The following is a 17,064-nucleotide window of genomic DNA, read 5'->3' as shown; positions in this document are numbered from 1 at the left end:
ATGGATTAATCACTGAGCCACAATGCACGAGGGAACAGAGTGTGGGGGCTGCCATAAACAGATAAGCATAAATGAAAGCTGAGCGTGCATCGTGGTAGAAAGTCCTGCTGTTAGTTGAGAAAACAGCTGACTGTCCTCTGAGTTTATGACTTGATTTCTGTGCTATTTTTAAAAGTGTCTTCATCACCATGGCTGCTAAAAAAAAAGATTCCTAAAGCAGCGGGCGACCAGGGGTTACAGCTCTGATAATGTCACTGTCCTCATCATTATTCACGTTATTTTAATTCTAATCTAGTTATAAAGTTTGCAGAGGGTTTAAATACCAGGGAAAGGTCACATGGTGGTAATGGAGTACAATAGCAATGTACCATTTAGGATTGTGGACTGTAAAGCTTACAGACTTTAAATAGACTCAGCCGGTGTTTTTTTGACTGCTGATCTAAAAAGACAGGTGAGACACAGATTCACAAAGTGTACCTGGGTGTCGATGCTATGAAATTCAATAAAAAGAAGCAACATGACAAGACCAGCGTTGAGAGTAAAGATCACAAAATTGCTTTTAAAATGTTGTTTATATGCTGTGTTGAAATGTTTCACTTTGAATGCTGTACGATACTTTGAAAAGCATCATGAACTAAAGGTTTAGTTCACAACAATCTCAAAAGAAAAACTGATTTCTCTTCAGCCTCTATAGTTGTAGGTTCTCTTATAGAGGAACTACCTGATTCAAAATCACATTGACATTTGTAACAAACTACTAAAAATCCAGCCCCACAACATACCAGAGGTTGGACCAAGTCTCAAGTCCCAAGTCAAGACTGACAAATCCCGAGTCCAGCCCCAAGTCAAGACTGACAAATCCCGAGTCCAGCCCCAAGTCAAGACTGACAAGTCCCAAATGAAGTCCCAAGTCAAGCCTCAAGTCAAGACTGACAAGTCCCAAGTGAAGTCCTAAACTTTGAGTTTTGAGTTCTAAACAAGTCGTAATGCACTCTTCGCCAACTGTAATGCCATTTGCTTCTCAGTCTGTAATTTTTGACCTGCACGTTTTGCATACTGCAGTTTGTTATTTGTTGACCACAGCATAGTTTTTGTACGTGAACAAAATTATGTTTAGCAGAATTTTTTCCAACTGGCACTCAGTAATGTAACGCTCTTCACGGTTCTCTCCTGCAAATTGCTATCGGATTGGTTCAAACAAAGTGGATCTAGGGAAATAAGTGTCGACTTGCTGGGAATGAATAGCGTTAATGTTTGTTGTTTCAGGAAATGAACACACTTTCTATCTAAATAAATTCTGAATAAAACAATCTGAACGGGCAAAATCACTGTTTGGTTGAACTGACCACCACCCAGTGACATTTGCAATCTGTGATAAGATCTGTGACAAGAAGACATTGCTTTGTTTTTAAAGGAGCTACAAGCCAAAAAGCATTGAGAACCACTGCTTTAATAAACATTGTCTACGTTCCAAATCGCATGCTTTTTCTTTTTACTTTTAGTACGTACTGCAGCTGCCCTTACAAAGTACGTACTGTTGCGTGCAGTACGCATACAAATGGGACATACTACTTAGTCATAACATTGTGTCTTGAACTTTGACCCTCTTGCTCATATTGGATTGTGGGTCAGGATAGCCAGAAAAGCATGCTGGCTTGTATACTGCAAAATGCAACCGGATGTATTAGGACATCCTGGTACTTTTGGCATACTGCATTAGTATGCACATAGTAAATAGTATGGCAGTATGAGTATTGGAACGCACAGACCATTTCCAACAAGCCCCAGACCTTGGAGGGTGCAGTGCATGTCACCAGCTCGACAGACTGAGGCCAAAAAGGGAGATAGAACACATTTCTTCAGACGAGAGATTAGAGCTATTCTGGAAAATCCAAATTACTTTCTGTCAACAGTTTTTATCAGGACAGTTTTTTTTAGTAAAAAGTCGTTCAAGTGAAAACTATTCACAGCGAGGTCTGTGGATTATCTCGAGTAACCGGGACATTGTTTCTGGGATGAGATGTTGCTGTTAAATTTTTCCAATGTGTTTTTTTTTTTTCACAACAAAATTCAATTTACTTCTGTTGAGTGTGGGAGGCAGAAAATATATGAGATGATATCTCAAAACTATCCACGTGGATAAATAGCCCACCACTAGAGGTAGATTTGTTTTGTCATTTGAACTAACTTTTAAATAAAAAAAAGCACAGTCAGAGTTCACTAACTAATGCTATTATACACTACAGAGACAGCAAAACAACACAGCAGTTAAAGAAAACAGGGGCGACCCACAACACCTTGTGTTCAGCAGCACAGGATGCCCTTATGAGGAACTGCAGCAAGCAGCAGCAACCCAGTTTGTTCACCATCCATCACTGCAGCAGCAATTTACCCAAACAGCAGAGTGGAGTCAAAAAAAATACTGGCAAGGCACAAACAAGGAAAGAAAATGTCCCCAAACTGTAACAGCGGGGGCGGTGGGTGAACAGATAAACAACTTTCCAAAGCAGGATTACGGTGCTGCTGTATATGTGGAGGCCAGGATGCGTGGGACTTGTCTCTCTAAATGTGGCACAACAAATGGTGGAGGGGAGCTAAGCCGGCGTTCACGGGAGACGCGCAGTATAGCTGCCCAAACGGGCTTGTTAGGGGGGCAGAAAGAGGGAACTCATCAGTGCACAAGATCACGGCTGACAGAGGAGCTTGTTAGCTGCGGCACTGTAGCCAAGAGGGTGGCTCATTAGGGGGAAAGCACCAGTAGCATGCACGGGCCACATTGGTCTCACCAGATGGTTCCCTGTCTGCTGGCTGATGGAGAATATGGACATCCGTCATTAACAGATCATGTGCAGTATGTTTTTATGTGCAAGGGGAATCATATAGAAAGCATTCAAGTCATGGTTTGACTTTGTCACAGTTTGATATTTGAAACTTTATCACAAAACTGCCAGAGTCTTATTCACTTGTGTAAAGGAGCTCCATTTTAGCTGCAACAATCTGTGACACTGTGAATCCTGTTGCAACATTGCCCCCTACTGGTGCTTTAATAAAAATAAAATCCAGATTGATGCAGGCAAGATGCAATCAAAACATGAATTTTTCCCCATCACTCGCCTCTCAACGGACTCTTCACATGTTGCCAGCCTGTCACCATAAATAACAAATTGTTTGCAATCACCGTGTCTTGGCTAAGCACAGTGCTCTTCAGCTTGATTATCGCACAAGTTTCCAGTAAGGACCAATAAATCATTATTCATTCATCACTCACTCACTCAGGGGGAAATACAAGCTGTTGCAGCGACGTCTAAATCATAAAGTGGGGCTCATTCATTTAGATATTCTTTTCAGGGATGCTTCAACTCAATAGCTGGTGATTTATTTGTCATCTAATCTCAAACATGTTCCCAAAAATTAAAAGTATTGTTGCATTGTATTACTTTGAGCGTGATGATGATGATGTGATTGGAAAAGACTTTAATTAAAAATCAGTGAATATTTATGCTGCACGGCCAGCAGGATGAAAAAAAGAAAGGATGCAATCAATCCGGGGTGATATGGCCGGAATATATTAAATAGTTTTTGAGGCGACATAAACTATTTTTTTCTTGAAAAGTGCTTTGCTGCTGCTGCTGCTGCAACGGAGTAGCCTTAACGAGTACATGGAACTCATTAACTTTACCTTACGGGTCATTTTCACCAAGAAACATTATCTTAAAACTGAGAAAGCTGCATCGTGTCATTTGGCTTCTGGAAACTTTTGAGTCAGCAAGTTTAAAGTTTTCCTCCAGTGTTGCTACTTGCTGTTAATTAAATCTTATAGTCATGAATTAGAATAAATTACAGAAAAGACCATTTTTTTGTGCACCATATTGTTCTGTATATCTTCAGGAATCAGTGAGAGGAAAGATCATTACCAATACAACAATGTAAAAGTCATGTGGAGTACTATACAGTCTGTCCAAACAGTTATATGAGGTCTTCTGTGGCTCTGGAAGGAGCTTTCTAAAGTCTTAAATTAGAAAGGTGCATTATGGGAAGTGCAGACTCCAGTGTTGTTGGACTGGCATGGCCATATTCACACAAGTCCCTTGACCTCTGACCTCAAGATATGTGAATGAAAAGGGGTTCTATGGGTACCGACGAGTCTCCCCTTTTCCGGCATGCCCACTTTATGCTTTAATTCAATTCTAAAAATGATGTGTTTGAATATTTCTGCATACTGGGGTCCCTAAACTGTCTTGGATTTGCATAAATTGGGTATCACTGTAAAGCTGAGACTCTTGTGGATCCAATGAGCCCAACTGTATTCATGTGTGATGATGTTAGTCCCCATAGTAGCCATTTCATTGTATTATTGAGACCATTTTTTTTAAACGTGACTTCACTGTATAAAATTACCTGTGGTGACCTCTAGGATAATCACAGCCTCATGAAACTTTACAGCCACAAACTACAGATCTAGAGCATTCAGAGGATGGATGGCTTTCCTAACTAGATTGACAATAAGGGGGTTTACACAACAGAAGCGCTCGCCATCTAATCGCAGATAAATAAAATTCTTGCAGCGATCTCAAAATGTCAAACGTTTTTGACACCAAATCACAGCATGGCTTTTTCTATGGTGTTCCTCAAGGTCTTGGAGTCTTAATGTGATATTCTGGAGGGATTATTAATCATTTTTATCAATTTGAGTGGTTAAATTTAGCACCAAAATCTGTGTAAGAAATAGTAACCTAAAACTTGCTTCAACAATTTACGAGACATAATAGAGCATGGGGAATGGTCCTCACATTATAATGTTCTAAACCCTTATACACAGTTTATTTCAATTAATTAATTAAAGTTTATTTCTGATTTAAGACTAGAACAACTTGACACAGTGCAGAGCTGCATCTCAAATTAATCTTCAGGTTCCAGCTTTCAGATGATGTACACCACTTCTATGTGACATCTACTGTTGACCTGCTATCTGCCCCTAAAGTCCCTGTACCCCCCTAAAAAAAATACAAAAACTGGTATATATGGGTCTCTTAAGGTTAGATGTATTGTCAGCAGACTTTAAATATCAAAAGTGAAAGTATTAATTTTGCAAAAAGAATCTTGTTTTTTTTTTATGTGAAATCTTAATCTGAAAAGTAACTAGTGATTTCAACTGTGAAATACATTTAGTGGAGTAAAAAGTACATTATATTCCTGAGTTGTAATGGTGTATAGTATAAAGTAGCATCAAATGGAAATACTCACTTAAGTACTTTAAAATTATACTCAAGTACTGCACTTCCACCATTTATTTTATCCAAAATATGAGGTAAAAAGAGTCAAAGTGCCCTTTAAATCATTTAAAATCATCAGTACATGCTGTGAAAAACAAAACAGCCCAAGCAGCAGATACATGTACAAATGGCTTCATTTAATTTATGCGTTTCACAAACAATCCAAGAACTTATGAGACAAATGTACAGGAATTATTTTTGCCATTTTATTTTTTTTTCTTCACATTATTGCTTTACAGTAAAATGCATTGGTTGGATATGTCCAGTATAGCAAGACAATACATTCATATAAGTTATACAGATGTCCTCAGTAATGTTTTTATAGTAACTAACTTTACATTAAATATATTTTGTAATCATTTATTATTCTTGACAAACAACTCCCACGTCACATTGAGCTCACAGTGCATCAGGTCGCATTCAATCAAGAAATACATACCGGTCCTCTTTGTGTGTTCGCTTGCCATTTCTAACGTGTGTGTGTTTATCTAAAGTAATGTGCGCTTTATTTTGTACACAGGATTCTCCATACAATCTGTTAATTTATGCAGAGCTATGACAAGTATGGCATCTGATGTTTTTTTTTTTTTCCTTCCTCTTCCAAAAAAAGTGGTAACAAAGATGCGAGTCAGACAACCGGTGAGAACGTACGCTGTGTGTCAAGATGAGGACAAAAAGAAGAGTTTTTTTCCCCCTGCTGTGTGTGTGTGTTACCACTCAAACCTGGCAACCCGGGACATGACCACACAGAGCAAAAAATACACACACACAAAAATGAACACTGCACATTCTGGATCAACTCGAGTACAGTACAGACGTGCTTTCCCCCACAAAAAAAGCATCCAAAAATAGGTCCTGTATGTACAGAAGACCCACTGAAAGGGTTGAGGGGGAGGTGTACAAGGATGTCAGTGGGTGTGTGGAGGCCCTGTGTGGTCACCTCCTTCCAGTTTGAACCCTGATGGAGTAGCAGCTTAAGGGGGTCCAACTTGTTCTCTTTTTTTTTTTCTTAAATTCTTAAAAGTCTACTCTCATCCATGTCCTTTTTGAAAAACGTCCCCAGGGCGGTGGAGGAAAGCCATTCATTCATCCATCCCCTGCTGCTCCGTCAGCCAGGGTTGGTGGAGAGTTAATGCCCTTGTGCAAGAGGGGACGGAAAAAAGAAGAGTGTGTGGAGGACTTGCCCTCACTGTTCCAGAAAACGTCCACCCTTTTCAATTCCTCACTAACACACACACACACACACACACACCTGTGAGCTCACACATCAAGTACTACTAGACAAACCGACGTCACATCTCCACGGGGTCCCCCGTCGTAATATGGCAAACCTCGCAGGGGGGGGGGGCCTTCTGTCACATAGAATTCTTTAAATTGAGATTGCATATACAAGAGCCTGCTGCCAACGGCGTGGACAACAGGAATATTCTCACAAAACACTTCCCCACCACGCTTTTGTTTTAAAAGTCTCTGCACCTCCACTCAGTGGACTCCTCGCAGGGCCGTTTTTGCATGATGTCAAAATGTCTGGATTGCAGTGCTCGTAGCTGCCGATTTTTGTAAAGTGGGTTTCCATGGAGACGCCCGGAAGCCCCTCAGCCGTTTTTGCTGTGCTGTGTGTGGAGGAGCTGCGTTGTTTTTTTTAATGTCCCAGCATGCACTGCAGACAGAGGCGGGGTGTGCTCATGGTTGTTTAACGAGGTTCCAGTCTGTTCCGAGAGTTGAGAGCCCGGCGTGGGAAAACATAGCGTGGGCCCATACTGAGCACGCACGCACACACACACACACACACACTTATTCTCTCTCGCACGCACGCACACACACACACACACACACACTTATTCTCCCTCACACACACACACAGTCACATATACACTGAAAATACAAACGTACAGAAGGAAGCACTAGTTGATTCAGAATGAGAGGACGGCTGTTAAAGTGCAATATCTACATGTAACTCAAAATCAAGAGACCATCGCCACCACCATCTGCTGGAGTTGTCCATCTCCGAGTTTCCCTGATAACCGCCGGCTGTGGTTGGCACCCCCCCCGCCCTGGGTAGAGGGGCTGCGGTACCCCCTACTGGCCAGAGGGTGTTAGAGCAGACAGTCAAGTGTTGAGAGCCGTCTGGTTTCTTTTGCATTTTCTTTAAAACAACGACCTCCATTCTGCAAAAGGTCACCTGATGATGACAAAAAATCGGCTGCTGCATCCCACAGATCTGGAGCTTTGTTTTCTGAAGTTGTGCAGAGGGAAAAGTGGACTGACCATCGCTGAATGACGCTGGAGTGGAGTCACCGCTACCACCACCACATGCCAGATTCCCCCTCTGAGTGGTCAAATCTCCTTACAGCACAAAGCAAAAAAAAAGCATTTTCCATGTGCAATTTTGTTTCAGTGAAAAACAGGCAATGTCCTATATTTGCAACAAGCTCTCCTCCGTATTTCATACTAGACAAAAAACCTTGGTTTGAAAAAATAAATACAAAAAAAAAGAAGTGTTTACAAGTTTACATTGTGCAGTGCTGCATATGCATAACACCCTCACAGTCGTCTGATCCTGGACTGTGATACATCTCGACACACAAGTGTCCTGACAAAACGTCTTTTTTTTTTTTTTTGTTAAAGAAAAAGCAGATTTGATCAAGCAGATGAAGGTTGGGAGGAGTTGCGGAGGGTGAAGAAGCGCTAACAGTATCTGCTCCCTGATGCCAAAGGCCATGCCAGGGGAGTCGGGTCCAGGCTGGAGGAGGGGAGCTGCCGAGGACAAAGCCCTCCTCCACGGGGGTCGACAGGGGAGAAGGAGTTTTTTTCTTTGGGTGCTAGGGTAATTCTTTTAGGAAGGAGAGTTATCTCTATGTGGGGGTTTTGGTTGGGATTTTTTTCTTCTTCACAGACTCTTGGTTTGGTTTGTGGAAAGGCTTTGGAAATGGTGTGTGGAAATCTACAATGTGGAAACAGTGAAAACACACACCGACAATCAACAGGGGCACTTATGATTCTGGAGGTCCCCGACATCTAAAAGGCATGCTAGATGGGTTAGAAAGGTAACAGGCGCACAGAGGAACTAAAGACTTCACTGCAATAACAGGCAATGCCCGAAATAATGGGCATTAAGGACCGGCACTGTGTGACAAAGAGGACAAATTAGAGACATAGAATGGAGTCCACTCTCACAGCGTGTACTGCCTCTCGAGGAAAATGAGATTCATAATTTGGGACAAAAAGGGATTACAAGAAAAGAGCGCAAGAGAGGGGGGAAAAAAAGTCTGCAGATAGGTCCAGTATTATTGAAAGAAAAGAAAAAGATTTGGGGGTTTGCTATGGGAGCGTTGAGGTTTTGGTATCCGAGGCATGCTGCTGTGCTCTAATCATCCATGCACATGGGCAGGTTGACGAATGTGAAGACGTTGTACTCGATCATGACGGAGAAGCAGAGGAAGATGGCGTACAACACCAGGACGTAAATGCCCAGCTTCACGTCCAGCCTCCAGCCATTCAGGTGGATCCCCAGCACCTGTACATATACAAAAACATCAGGGTGGCTAGGCAGGCTCTGGTATGCTCCAAAATTAAATCTTAATGTGCAGTGGTTTGAGTTAAAAACGGTGATAAAATGTACCAAAACAAAGCAGAATTAAAAGGCTGCACCCTGAACTGACATATCACATACCGTAAAACTTCAATTAGACGCAGAGTCCCTTTTACTCCCCAGGTGTGGCTACTCGTTTTGACAAACGCAGGTCTCAAGTAGACGCCGGGTAAGTTTAGTCATTATGGATGTGCTGCACATCGTTAGATCGGTTGGATTTTCCACAATTCAATCATTTAGTTCATTTTATGGAAACCACGAGCACCAAAGTATAATTCATTCAGATTTAACAGCATGGTAAACAAGAGAGACAAAAAGAAAGTGGTGACTCCCTAGTGAAGCGGTCATAACGTCGGAATATGTTCCATAAAAATGAATCCAAGTTGTGAATATTGTCATGTGGAGTCCTTTGCTCACTGTCTGCTAACTTTATTCGTCAAACGAAGACCGCACTTTAACTGACATGGACAATATTTTCTCTTCTTCCTGCACTGTGTTGTTGGGTATGCTTGTTTTTGTTACCTTGCTGGCTACAATATAAAAGCATCCCCACCTTTCTCTGTCTAGTTTTCACCCCTTTTCCTTCTCGGTATACTAAATAGGCTCGTCACTCGAGGATAAAGAGAGGCATTGTGTTGCTATGCCGGTGTCATAAAATAAGCATTGTTAACTGTCTCGGAGCTCGATCAAAATTAATGATTCATAATTGATATGTTATACGACAGCCTAATTTTTATGCAAGTAATATAGTAAATGTCTGGGATATTAATTGCAGTTTTACGGTAACTTAAACAACGAAGCGTATACACATAATATGCAAATCTCATTCTAACTGTAATCCAAAAGAAGCATTTTTGTGTCCTTCTTTGATCAGTGATTACACTCCAGCAGTGTGTTCATCTTTCTGTTGAAGTTAAGAGTTTCTGTAGCTTCCACATTACTGATCTGTGTGAGTTTGAGACACCAAGGTCTTATTCATTATTGAATGCTGTATAACTACCCGAATCTTGTTCTGTTTATTCCAAAAAGAAAAATGCATTACCTCCTTCACATCAGAGGATCTTTCACAGGAAAGACAACACTACAACACTGAATTTTAACATTTTTGATGAACCAATTACATAATTCCGTTCAGTCACTATTGCATAACAGCAGTGCATCAGTCAGTGATGAGAGGAGCCAAACGGGGATGTTATTTATCTATATTAAAGTCCTGTGGATTTTGACTTTAGACACATACAGTAACCAGGTTATCTTCCTGGAAGTGGTCAACATGTGTGACATCCAGTGGCGGCCGGCCAATAGAGGGCCACGGGGCCTGGCCCCACCCACCTTGAGCCACCAAAAAAAAAAAAAAAAAATTATAAAATTATTAATTATAAAAATTATAAAAATTCTAAAAATTGTCAATATGTGTGTTTTTGACCTATGGAATATACCCGTAATATTTGTAAAATAGGATAACTGCGCCAAATATCTGCTTTCCTCCTTGAACTCTCTGCTAGTGCACCTCTCAGCTGCTCTGCTGCACGTGCACTTTCTGGGGCCAAATGGATTTGGCCCAAGGAAGGCGGGTCTAATAAGCAGTACAGCCAATCACTGATTAAAGATATATGATTACAAGCATGAATGACATACAATTCATCCAATCAGCGCCGTAAAAAAGACTTCCGGGAGGGCCAAACTGATTTGGCCCATGGTGTGCGCGCGCACGTTCACGTGTGTCTCTCTCTGTTCTCGTCAGGGCTCATGTCAGTTCTCGCGTGATCTTGTCTTCTCGTCTCTCGCTTCTCTCCACTTCTCTTCTCTCACAGCCCATTTCCTTTATAAATGATCTGTCGTATGTTATATTAACATACTGAATTGTATGAATAAGATGTCTTTATGTCAGTGTTGGAATAAATGATAAAAATGTAACTGCAAAGTAGTAATGCGTTTTTGATACCTTTTTTTGCATTGAATCGTACTAGGATGTTTGTTGAAATTGATTGGCCCTACCCAAAAAAAAATCCACCAGCCGCCACTGGTGACATCATTAACTACTGCTCACCGTGAGGGCCACAGAGCCCAGCAGCAGCACCACCGAGTACACCAGACCCCGACTGTTAATCATCACCTGCAACACACAAGACGGAGAGAGAACAACAGTTCACTTTTCATTCAAACATCAGAGATAAGGAGGAACTGGATTTCCTACCTTCACAATAACACAGAAACAACAAGATCTGAGTGTTTGTGAAGTAAACAAGCTGCTTACCACCGATCCATAGCTGACACACATGGTCTGTATCGCCCAGGGAACCCCGAGTCCCACGAGAATATCAAACACATTACTGCCGATAGTGTTGGACACCGCCATGTCTCCCAAACCTGCAAGAAAACCAAAAGCAAATATAGCTTTAAGCAAGGATGTGAACGTTTTTCATCGAGACTTTCAGGTCAAATAAACGTATTTCCAATTTTCCAGTTTTGCTGTTCTGTACTTTCTGATATTCACAAGGGCCCTAACCTTATTCAGCTGCAGGTAGTGACGCAGAGCTACGACGTAATGTCTATAAACAGCTCTGCACTATTTCCTCCTGTTCCTGTGCTTCATTCCTACTTGTTCAACTCTTATATGCACATAGCAGAGAACTAATTTCTGGACACAACTCTAAGTATGTTACACTAGATTTGTAAATGCTAAAAGTCTGCAAGTTTTATCAATTACAGCTAAAATGCACACATGCATGTTAACTCTATCTGCATGGAAGTTGCTTACAATGTATACTGAGACATCTTGATACATTTCTCTATCCACATTCTTCCGTCTATCCACTTAAGAAAAGGAACATCCCAGAAAGCACTTTCACCACAAAGGTCCTGGAGGACTAATGATATAAAATGTGCACCACCACGCAACATCAACGTCTGGCTCTTTATCGTATAATAAATCAACAATATTACAATCTAAAAGTGTCTCAGAGGGAGAGGAATACCTTGCCGAGCCACAATGAGACTGGCTATGCAGTCTGGGACGCTGGTGCCTGCTGCCAGGAAAGTGATGCCCATGATGACATCAGGGATCCCCAGAGTGTACCCGATTATAGTCACCTGAGAGAAAATGTACAGTGTCAGAGCTCAGAAATAGCATTCTCTGTTTGTATGAGGAAAAAGCAGTTCGACCTTTAACACCAAATACCCATTAACGCTCCCTTACTTAGCTGCAAATCTTTTAAACATCACAGTTCCAGAAAATGGATCACCAGAATATTTTTATTTCTCACTTGCCTCTCTGGGCTTCCGTAGATTTTAAATTATTAGCATTGAATTTATTTACTGATACAATTTTACAGAAGGCATTTACAGTGTCAACCTTTGGAATAAATTGTCAGAAGCCCTTAATGAAGTTTCTATATTTCTTGTTTTGTCCAACCAACACACCAATCTCCCAAAGATATTCATTTTACAATAATATAAAACAGAGAGCTGGAATCAGAGAGTAATTTCTCAAGCAAAAATGCCAATTTCAGCACCACTGCACTACAAATGCCTCACTCTGAATATCTATTTTCCACACAAACGTTACACTCACCATCCAGACCATAAAGTAGGAGAAGATGGCGATCCAGACGGTGGAGAGGATGAAGGAGACCATGAAGAATTTCTCCCAGCGAGGTTTGGCACAGTTCGGGACGGTTAGGAAGAGCAACAGGAGCAGAGGCCACGAGATCAGCCACTTAAACTTGCTGCCAATACCCCCTACGACAGGAAGAGAGATTAGCCTCTTTAGTAATATGGTGGAAAGTAATATGGTAATATGGTGGAAAGAATGTTTATTGCCCTAATGACAAGTATGAAATGCTATTTATTTTCAGAATTAAATGTTATTATGATCAAGATGACCTGTAGCCTCTTTCTCATGTCAGTAGCACTGTTCAGACCAAATTTCCCACAAATCTTTTCACTTTAAAATGTATAATTAAATCTGGTTTCCCCCTTCTTTCCAGCGACTGGATTGCTAATGTAATTCTAAGCAAACTGTCCTCTAAGTGCCAACAATATATGCATTTTTCTTACATTTTATTTATTTGATATGAAGCCACTGATATTTGAGCGAGGACATCAATAGCTACTGAAGCAGAAAGATATATTCTGCTTATTTCATGTTCTTAAATTAGCAATACAGGAGGACATGAAATAGATTTATAAATGTTAAAGATGTTATAAAAAATTATATTATTCCTATATCATTTTCACCCCTTAAAAGAATCCATCCATGTCTGCCAGATTACACCACATTCATGGAGTAAATGCATGAATCACATACTTGGAATATGAAACGGCGAGATGGTTATGTTCTCCTGCGTCTCGGCGGGTTTGTCCTCCGGCACGTTTCCATTCTCGATTTCAACCTTCCCGTCAATCACTTGTGTCTCCACTCCGTTAGCAGCTTGGACCAACTTCTGACGCTTTCAGAAAAAAGAAACTAAGTCAAAGAGCACATGAGCAGACGGGTTGCTACGTTGTACTGATGCGCTACCGCCATATTTTTCACACATTTTTTTGTTTCTGCAGTCATAAATTAAAAACATAAATACATGTATACTGTTCCAGTGAGATAAGGAGACTCTTTGGGGCTTATAAAAAATGGCTTTGGAACTAAACTCAGAAACACAAAGCTTAAAATAGTATACACTCAAAAGAACCTCTTAAGGGATAGTTTGGGTGTTTTGACGTGGGGTTGTATGAGGTACTTATCCATAGTCAGTGTATTAACTACAATTAAGTGAACCAAAGCAGTGTAAAACAAGTTTATTTTAGCTTTACCTTGCCATCAGACAGCCCTTTCCAACAGGGAACTGAAGCCGTTGTATCCATCCATGCTCTCGCCAAAGCCACCAGACTCCATTGAAAAAAAACTGTAATTTTACTTCGTAGAACACGAGAGGGTTTCTGGTCTACCGCTGCTTCGATCAGTTAGTTTGTGTGTGTTATTGTGTGGCTTTGGTGAATCTGAACTAACCAAAGTCACACAATAACACAAACAAACTAAACGATCGAGGCAGCGGTAGACCAGCCTGTGTTCTGCGAGGTAAAATTACAGGGTTTTTTTCGATGGAGTCTGGTTGCTTTGGCGAGAGCATAAATAACAGCTTCAGTTCCCCGTTGGAAACATAGACTGTATAGCTGCCTCACGGCAAGGTAAACGGGCGAAAATATTCTAAACAAATGTACACCTAAACTCATATAGGGCCTTTCTTTAAGGTGGCTAAAATACGTTTTGCTGCCGGCCCCGTCCACAGCAGTACATTACTTTGGTTCCGGTAACTCCTGTCTGCTTCTCTCTACTTTCATCTACTGTAGGTAATACACCGACTATGGATTAGTACCTCATACAACCTCACTTCAAAAACACCCGAACTATCCCTTTAAAATATGGCAGTAGCAGCTAGATCCTCTCACTGGGGCAACAACGCCCCGCTGTACCTCTGTTATGATGAGGCGACTGGCCATGCGCAGACGGGTCTTGGGTCCAAAATGGCTGGTGACCATGACACGGAGGCCAGCTTCTGGAAACCTGAACTTTGACGGGCTGTCGTTCATGATCTCGTCCACCATCACTACCGATCCACGGTGGTAAGCCTTGGTGGGCTTGACTGAGAGGTGCAGGGATACGATACAAATATAAATAAAATAATGAATGAATGAATTAACTGTGCATCAACCAACCAGATCAGACACACATAGAACTGTGTTTCCATTCATTTATATCCATTTTATAGATTTCATTCAAGTGCATGCACTTAATGCCTAACAGTTTTGAAATATTACTCCCCATTGGAGCATCCTAAAGTGCAAATTAAGACTAATTAAAACTTAAGAGCCATCAAGAGATACGTACTGTCCTATAAACATCTGTAGTGTCATTCTGTCTGTAGCACTACAGTGTCCCGGGCCAAGTTACTAAGGAATATTAATGGACGCTCAACCAGAGCTACTTTGTCACCATGTCAGAGTTAAAGCTGCACCAGGCAAGATTTTATGTCAACACGCACCATTCCCATTATCCTAAATCACTACGTGGGCAGTTCAGTGCCGACACAAATCAAAGCTTCAGAGCAACAACGTCCCCTAATCTACGGTGTGAACGTCTCGTCTGGACAAGTTTTGGGTGTTTTCCAAAGCTCTGAAAATCATTCCTCCCATCGCTCCACTCCCTCATCATTTCCAAAGTGACCTGGAAATTAATGTTAGTGCCTTCATGTTGTTAGTTGTCAAAGAGATGAGGGAAGTGATTTAAATGTAGGTTTGGATCATTATAATTCCAGTCTACTCCATCTCGTAAAATAGTGAGTTCAGTCAAATTTGTTTTAAACGGGCGGCCGACTACAGCCAATTTCACACTACAAGACTTTGAAAGTCGTCAGATCTCTGTTCACACTACACAATTTGCTGTCTTTCACCCATCCAAAATTCATCTATGTTCTTCCTACGGTCCAAGACGGACCAGAAATATTGGTAAACATGAGCAACTCTCTCCCATATCCAAAAACTAGAGTGCTAAAAGTGAAACTTGTGATGTCATAGGGTATAAAGTCAGGAGCTGCTCCACAGACAATGAATGGGGAGAGATGAGATGATAGTAGCCTATATGGGAACATTTTCTGTTTCACAACTGACAACACTACAATAGAATAAAACTCATTTGGGTATAAAAAGAAAACAAACATTACTTTATATCCTATGCCATCACAAGTTTGAGTCTTGCTTCTCTGGTTACTGGCTTTGAGAGAGAGGAGCTCATGTTCACAAATATTGATTTACCTTTACTAAACCATGGAAATAACATTAGAATTCATAATTTAGGTGTTTTTCCCTTTTAAGTCGTTGTGGTTTTCACACCCCGTGATTGACCGGCGTCAAACTCTACAAGTTCTTTCACCGGTAGAAATCCCGGATGATGTCTCCAAACTATGTTTTGTCAAATAAAATCATGCGATAAGTGACACAGGCATCGTCATGCTTGTTGATGTTGCCGTTTCCATGCGTCTTTACTATTTCCCCTACGTAGATCAGTCAGTGTTACAGTATGTTTATTCATGCTATGCATAAGAACATATCACTGTCTTGTAAAAACCATGCATCTCTAAAACATTGACTTTCATGGGTGAGTTGGTTGTGACAATGCATCTTTTAGATAATCTAATGGGTTTGCAAGTAGTTTAATGAGCTAAGATGTAGAACAAAACCATAAACGAGCACTTAAACATCCAGTTGATATGAAATATTACACGTTTTTTGCAGTGGCCATGCGGAAAAAGATTCACGCGTGAACATTTTAAGACTACATCAACCTGCATATATTAGCACAGGTACGTATGTAAATATGAATAAGTCTCGCACAGATCTGCAGTAAAAGCTTTCTTGGCTAAAATACATCTTTTGGGTTTGAGCAAATTCAGTTATGATGAGACTATTTAATAAGAAATGACAGAGGAGCAGATTAACGCTCCCAAATGAGTTCTTCCTTCTTTCGCTTCACTCTATCCTCGTATCATGGAAGAAAAAGAGGAGTTTAAAATCTTTGGGATTCCCCCTTGGACTCACCAACGTTCAACCCTTCACATCCCTTTGGTATAAAACATCACAGAGCAGCTGAGTTAACATGATTTCTGGGTACTGAACTTCAAATAGCTTTCCCCAAATTGCCTGGTGCAGCTTTGAAGTTTTCCTACCAGTTGTGAATATTTATGATTGATTTCAAAATGACATGAAAGATGTAACCTCTGGCATCTTTGGGCTGACGATATCAAACTGTTATGCAGGTGTCTGACACATTAAACATATGGTCAGTCAATTTGTGCTGACAATAATGCACATCTTTAAATGTTTTATTGGCACCCGATAACTTCTCATTTGCTCTGTGCTCACTACAGCTATAAGATGCCGTGTGTGGGGAATAAAAAAAAAGTTCTACAGTACACTTATTAGTTTAACTCAGCCTTAATTTGACTTATTATGCATGCAAGAATGCACATAAATTAGCTGTGTAAACAGAGCCGGCATAAACATTTCCTCTTGTGAAATTCATTACCACTTCAGGAGTGAGTGGGTCTACGCCCCAGAGACCGGCAGAGGAAAAGTAGTATGCAAGCAGAAAGAATTGGCACACAGCAGCAGCACAACACTGTTGACAGTAAGCAAGAATAAGTTTAG

The 17,064-nt window shown here is 40.9% G+C and overlaps 1 protein-coding gene across 2 annotated transcripts in view; it reads right to left on the bottom strand.

Moving 5' to 3' along the window:
• Positions 1 to 5,457: 5,457 nt before the first annotated feature.
• Positions 5,458 to 17,064, bottom strand: part of slc24a4b (solute carrier family 24 member 4b) — a 43,675-nt gene continuing 32,068 nt past the window's right edge. Inside the window, exons 11-17 of one of the 2 annotated variants that reach the window (XM_074615202.1) lie at positions 14,335 to 14,504; positions 13,175 to 13,310; positions 12,440 to 12,606; positions 11,844 to 11,958; positions 11,123 to 11,235; positions 10,916 to 10,981; positions 5,458 to 8,790 (exon numbers count right to left, since the gene is read on the bottom strand). In XM_074615202.1, coding sequence (XP_074471303.1) covers positions 8,641 to 8,790; positions 10,916 to 10,981; positions 11,123 to 11,235; positions 11,844 to 11,958; positions 12,440 to 12,606; positions 13,175 to 13,310; positions 14,335 to 14,504 — 917 coding nt within the window. In that variant the 3' untranslated portion in view covers positions 5,458 to 8,640. Of the gene's footprint in view, positions 8,791 to 10,915; positions 10,982 to 11,122; positions 11,236 to 11,843; positions 11,959 to 12,439; positions 12,607 to 13,174; positions 13,317 to 14,334; positions 14,505 to 17,064 lie in introns of both variants that reach the window. The other variant, XM_074615201.1, reaches the window with a different exon arrangement.

This window comes from Sebastes fasciatus, chromosome 18 (assembly GCF_043250625.1).
Source record: "Sebastes fasciatus isolate fSebFas1 chromosome 18, fSebFas1.pri, whole genome shotgun sequence".
Classification (NCBI taxonomy): Eukaryota; Metazoa; Chordata; class Actinopteri; order Perciformes; family Sebastidae; genus Sebastes; species Sebastes fasciatus.
The sequence above is the reverse complement of the archived record's forward strand: the minus strand, read 5'-3'. Positions and strand labels throughout refer to the sequence as shown.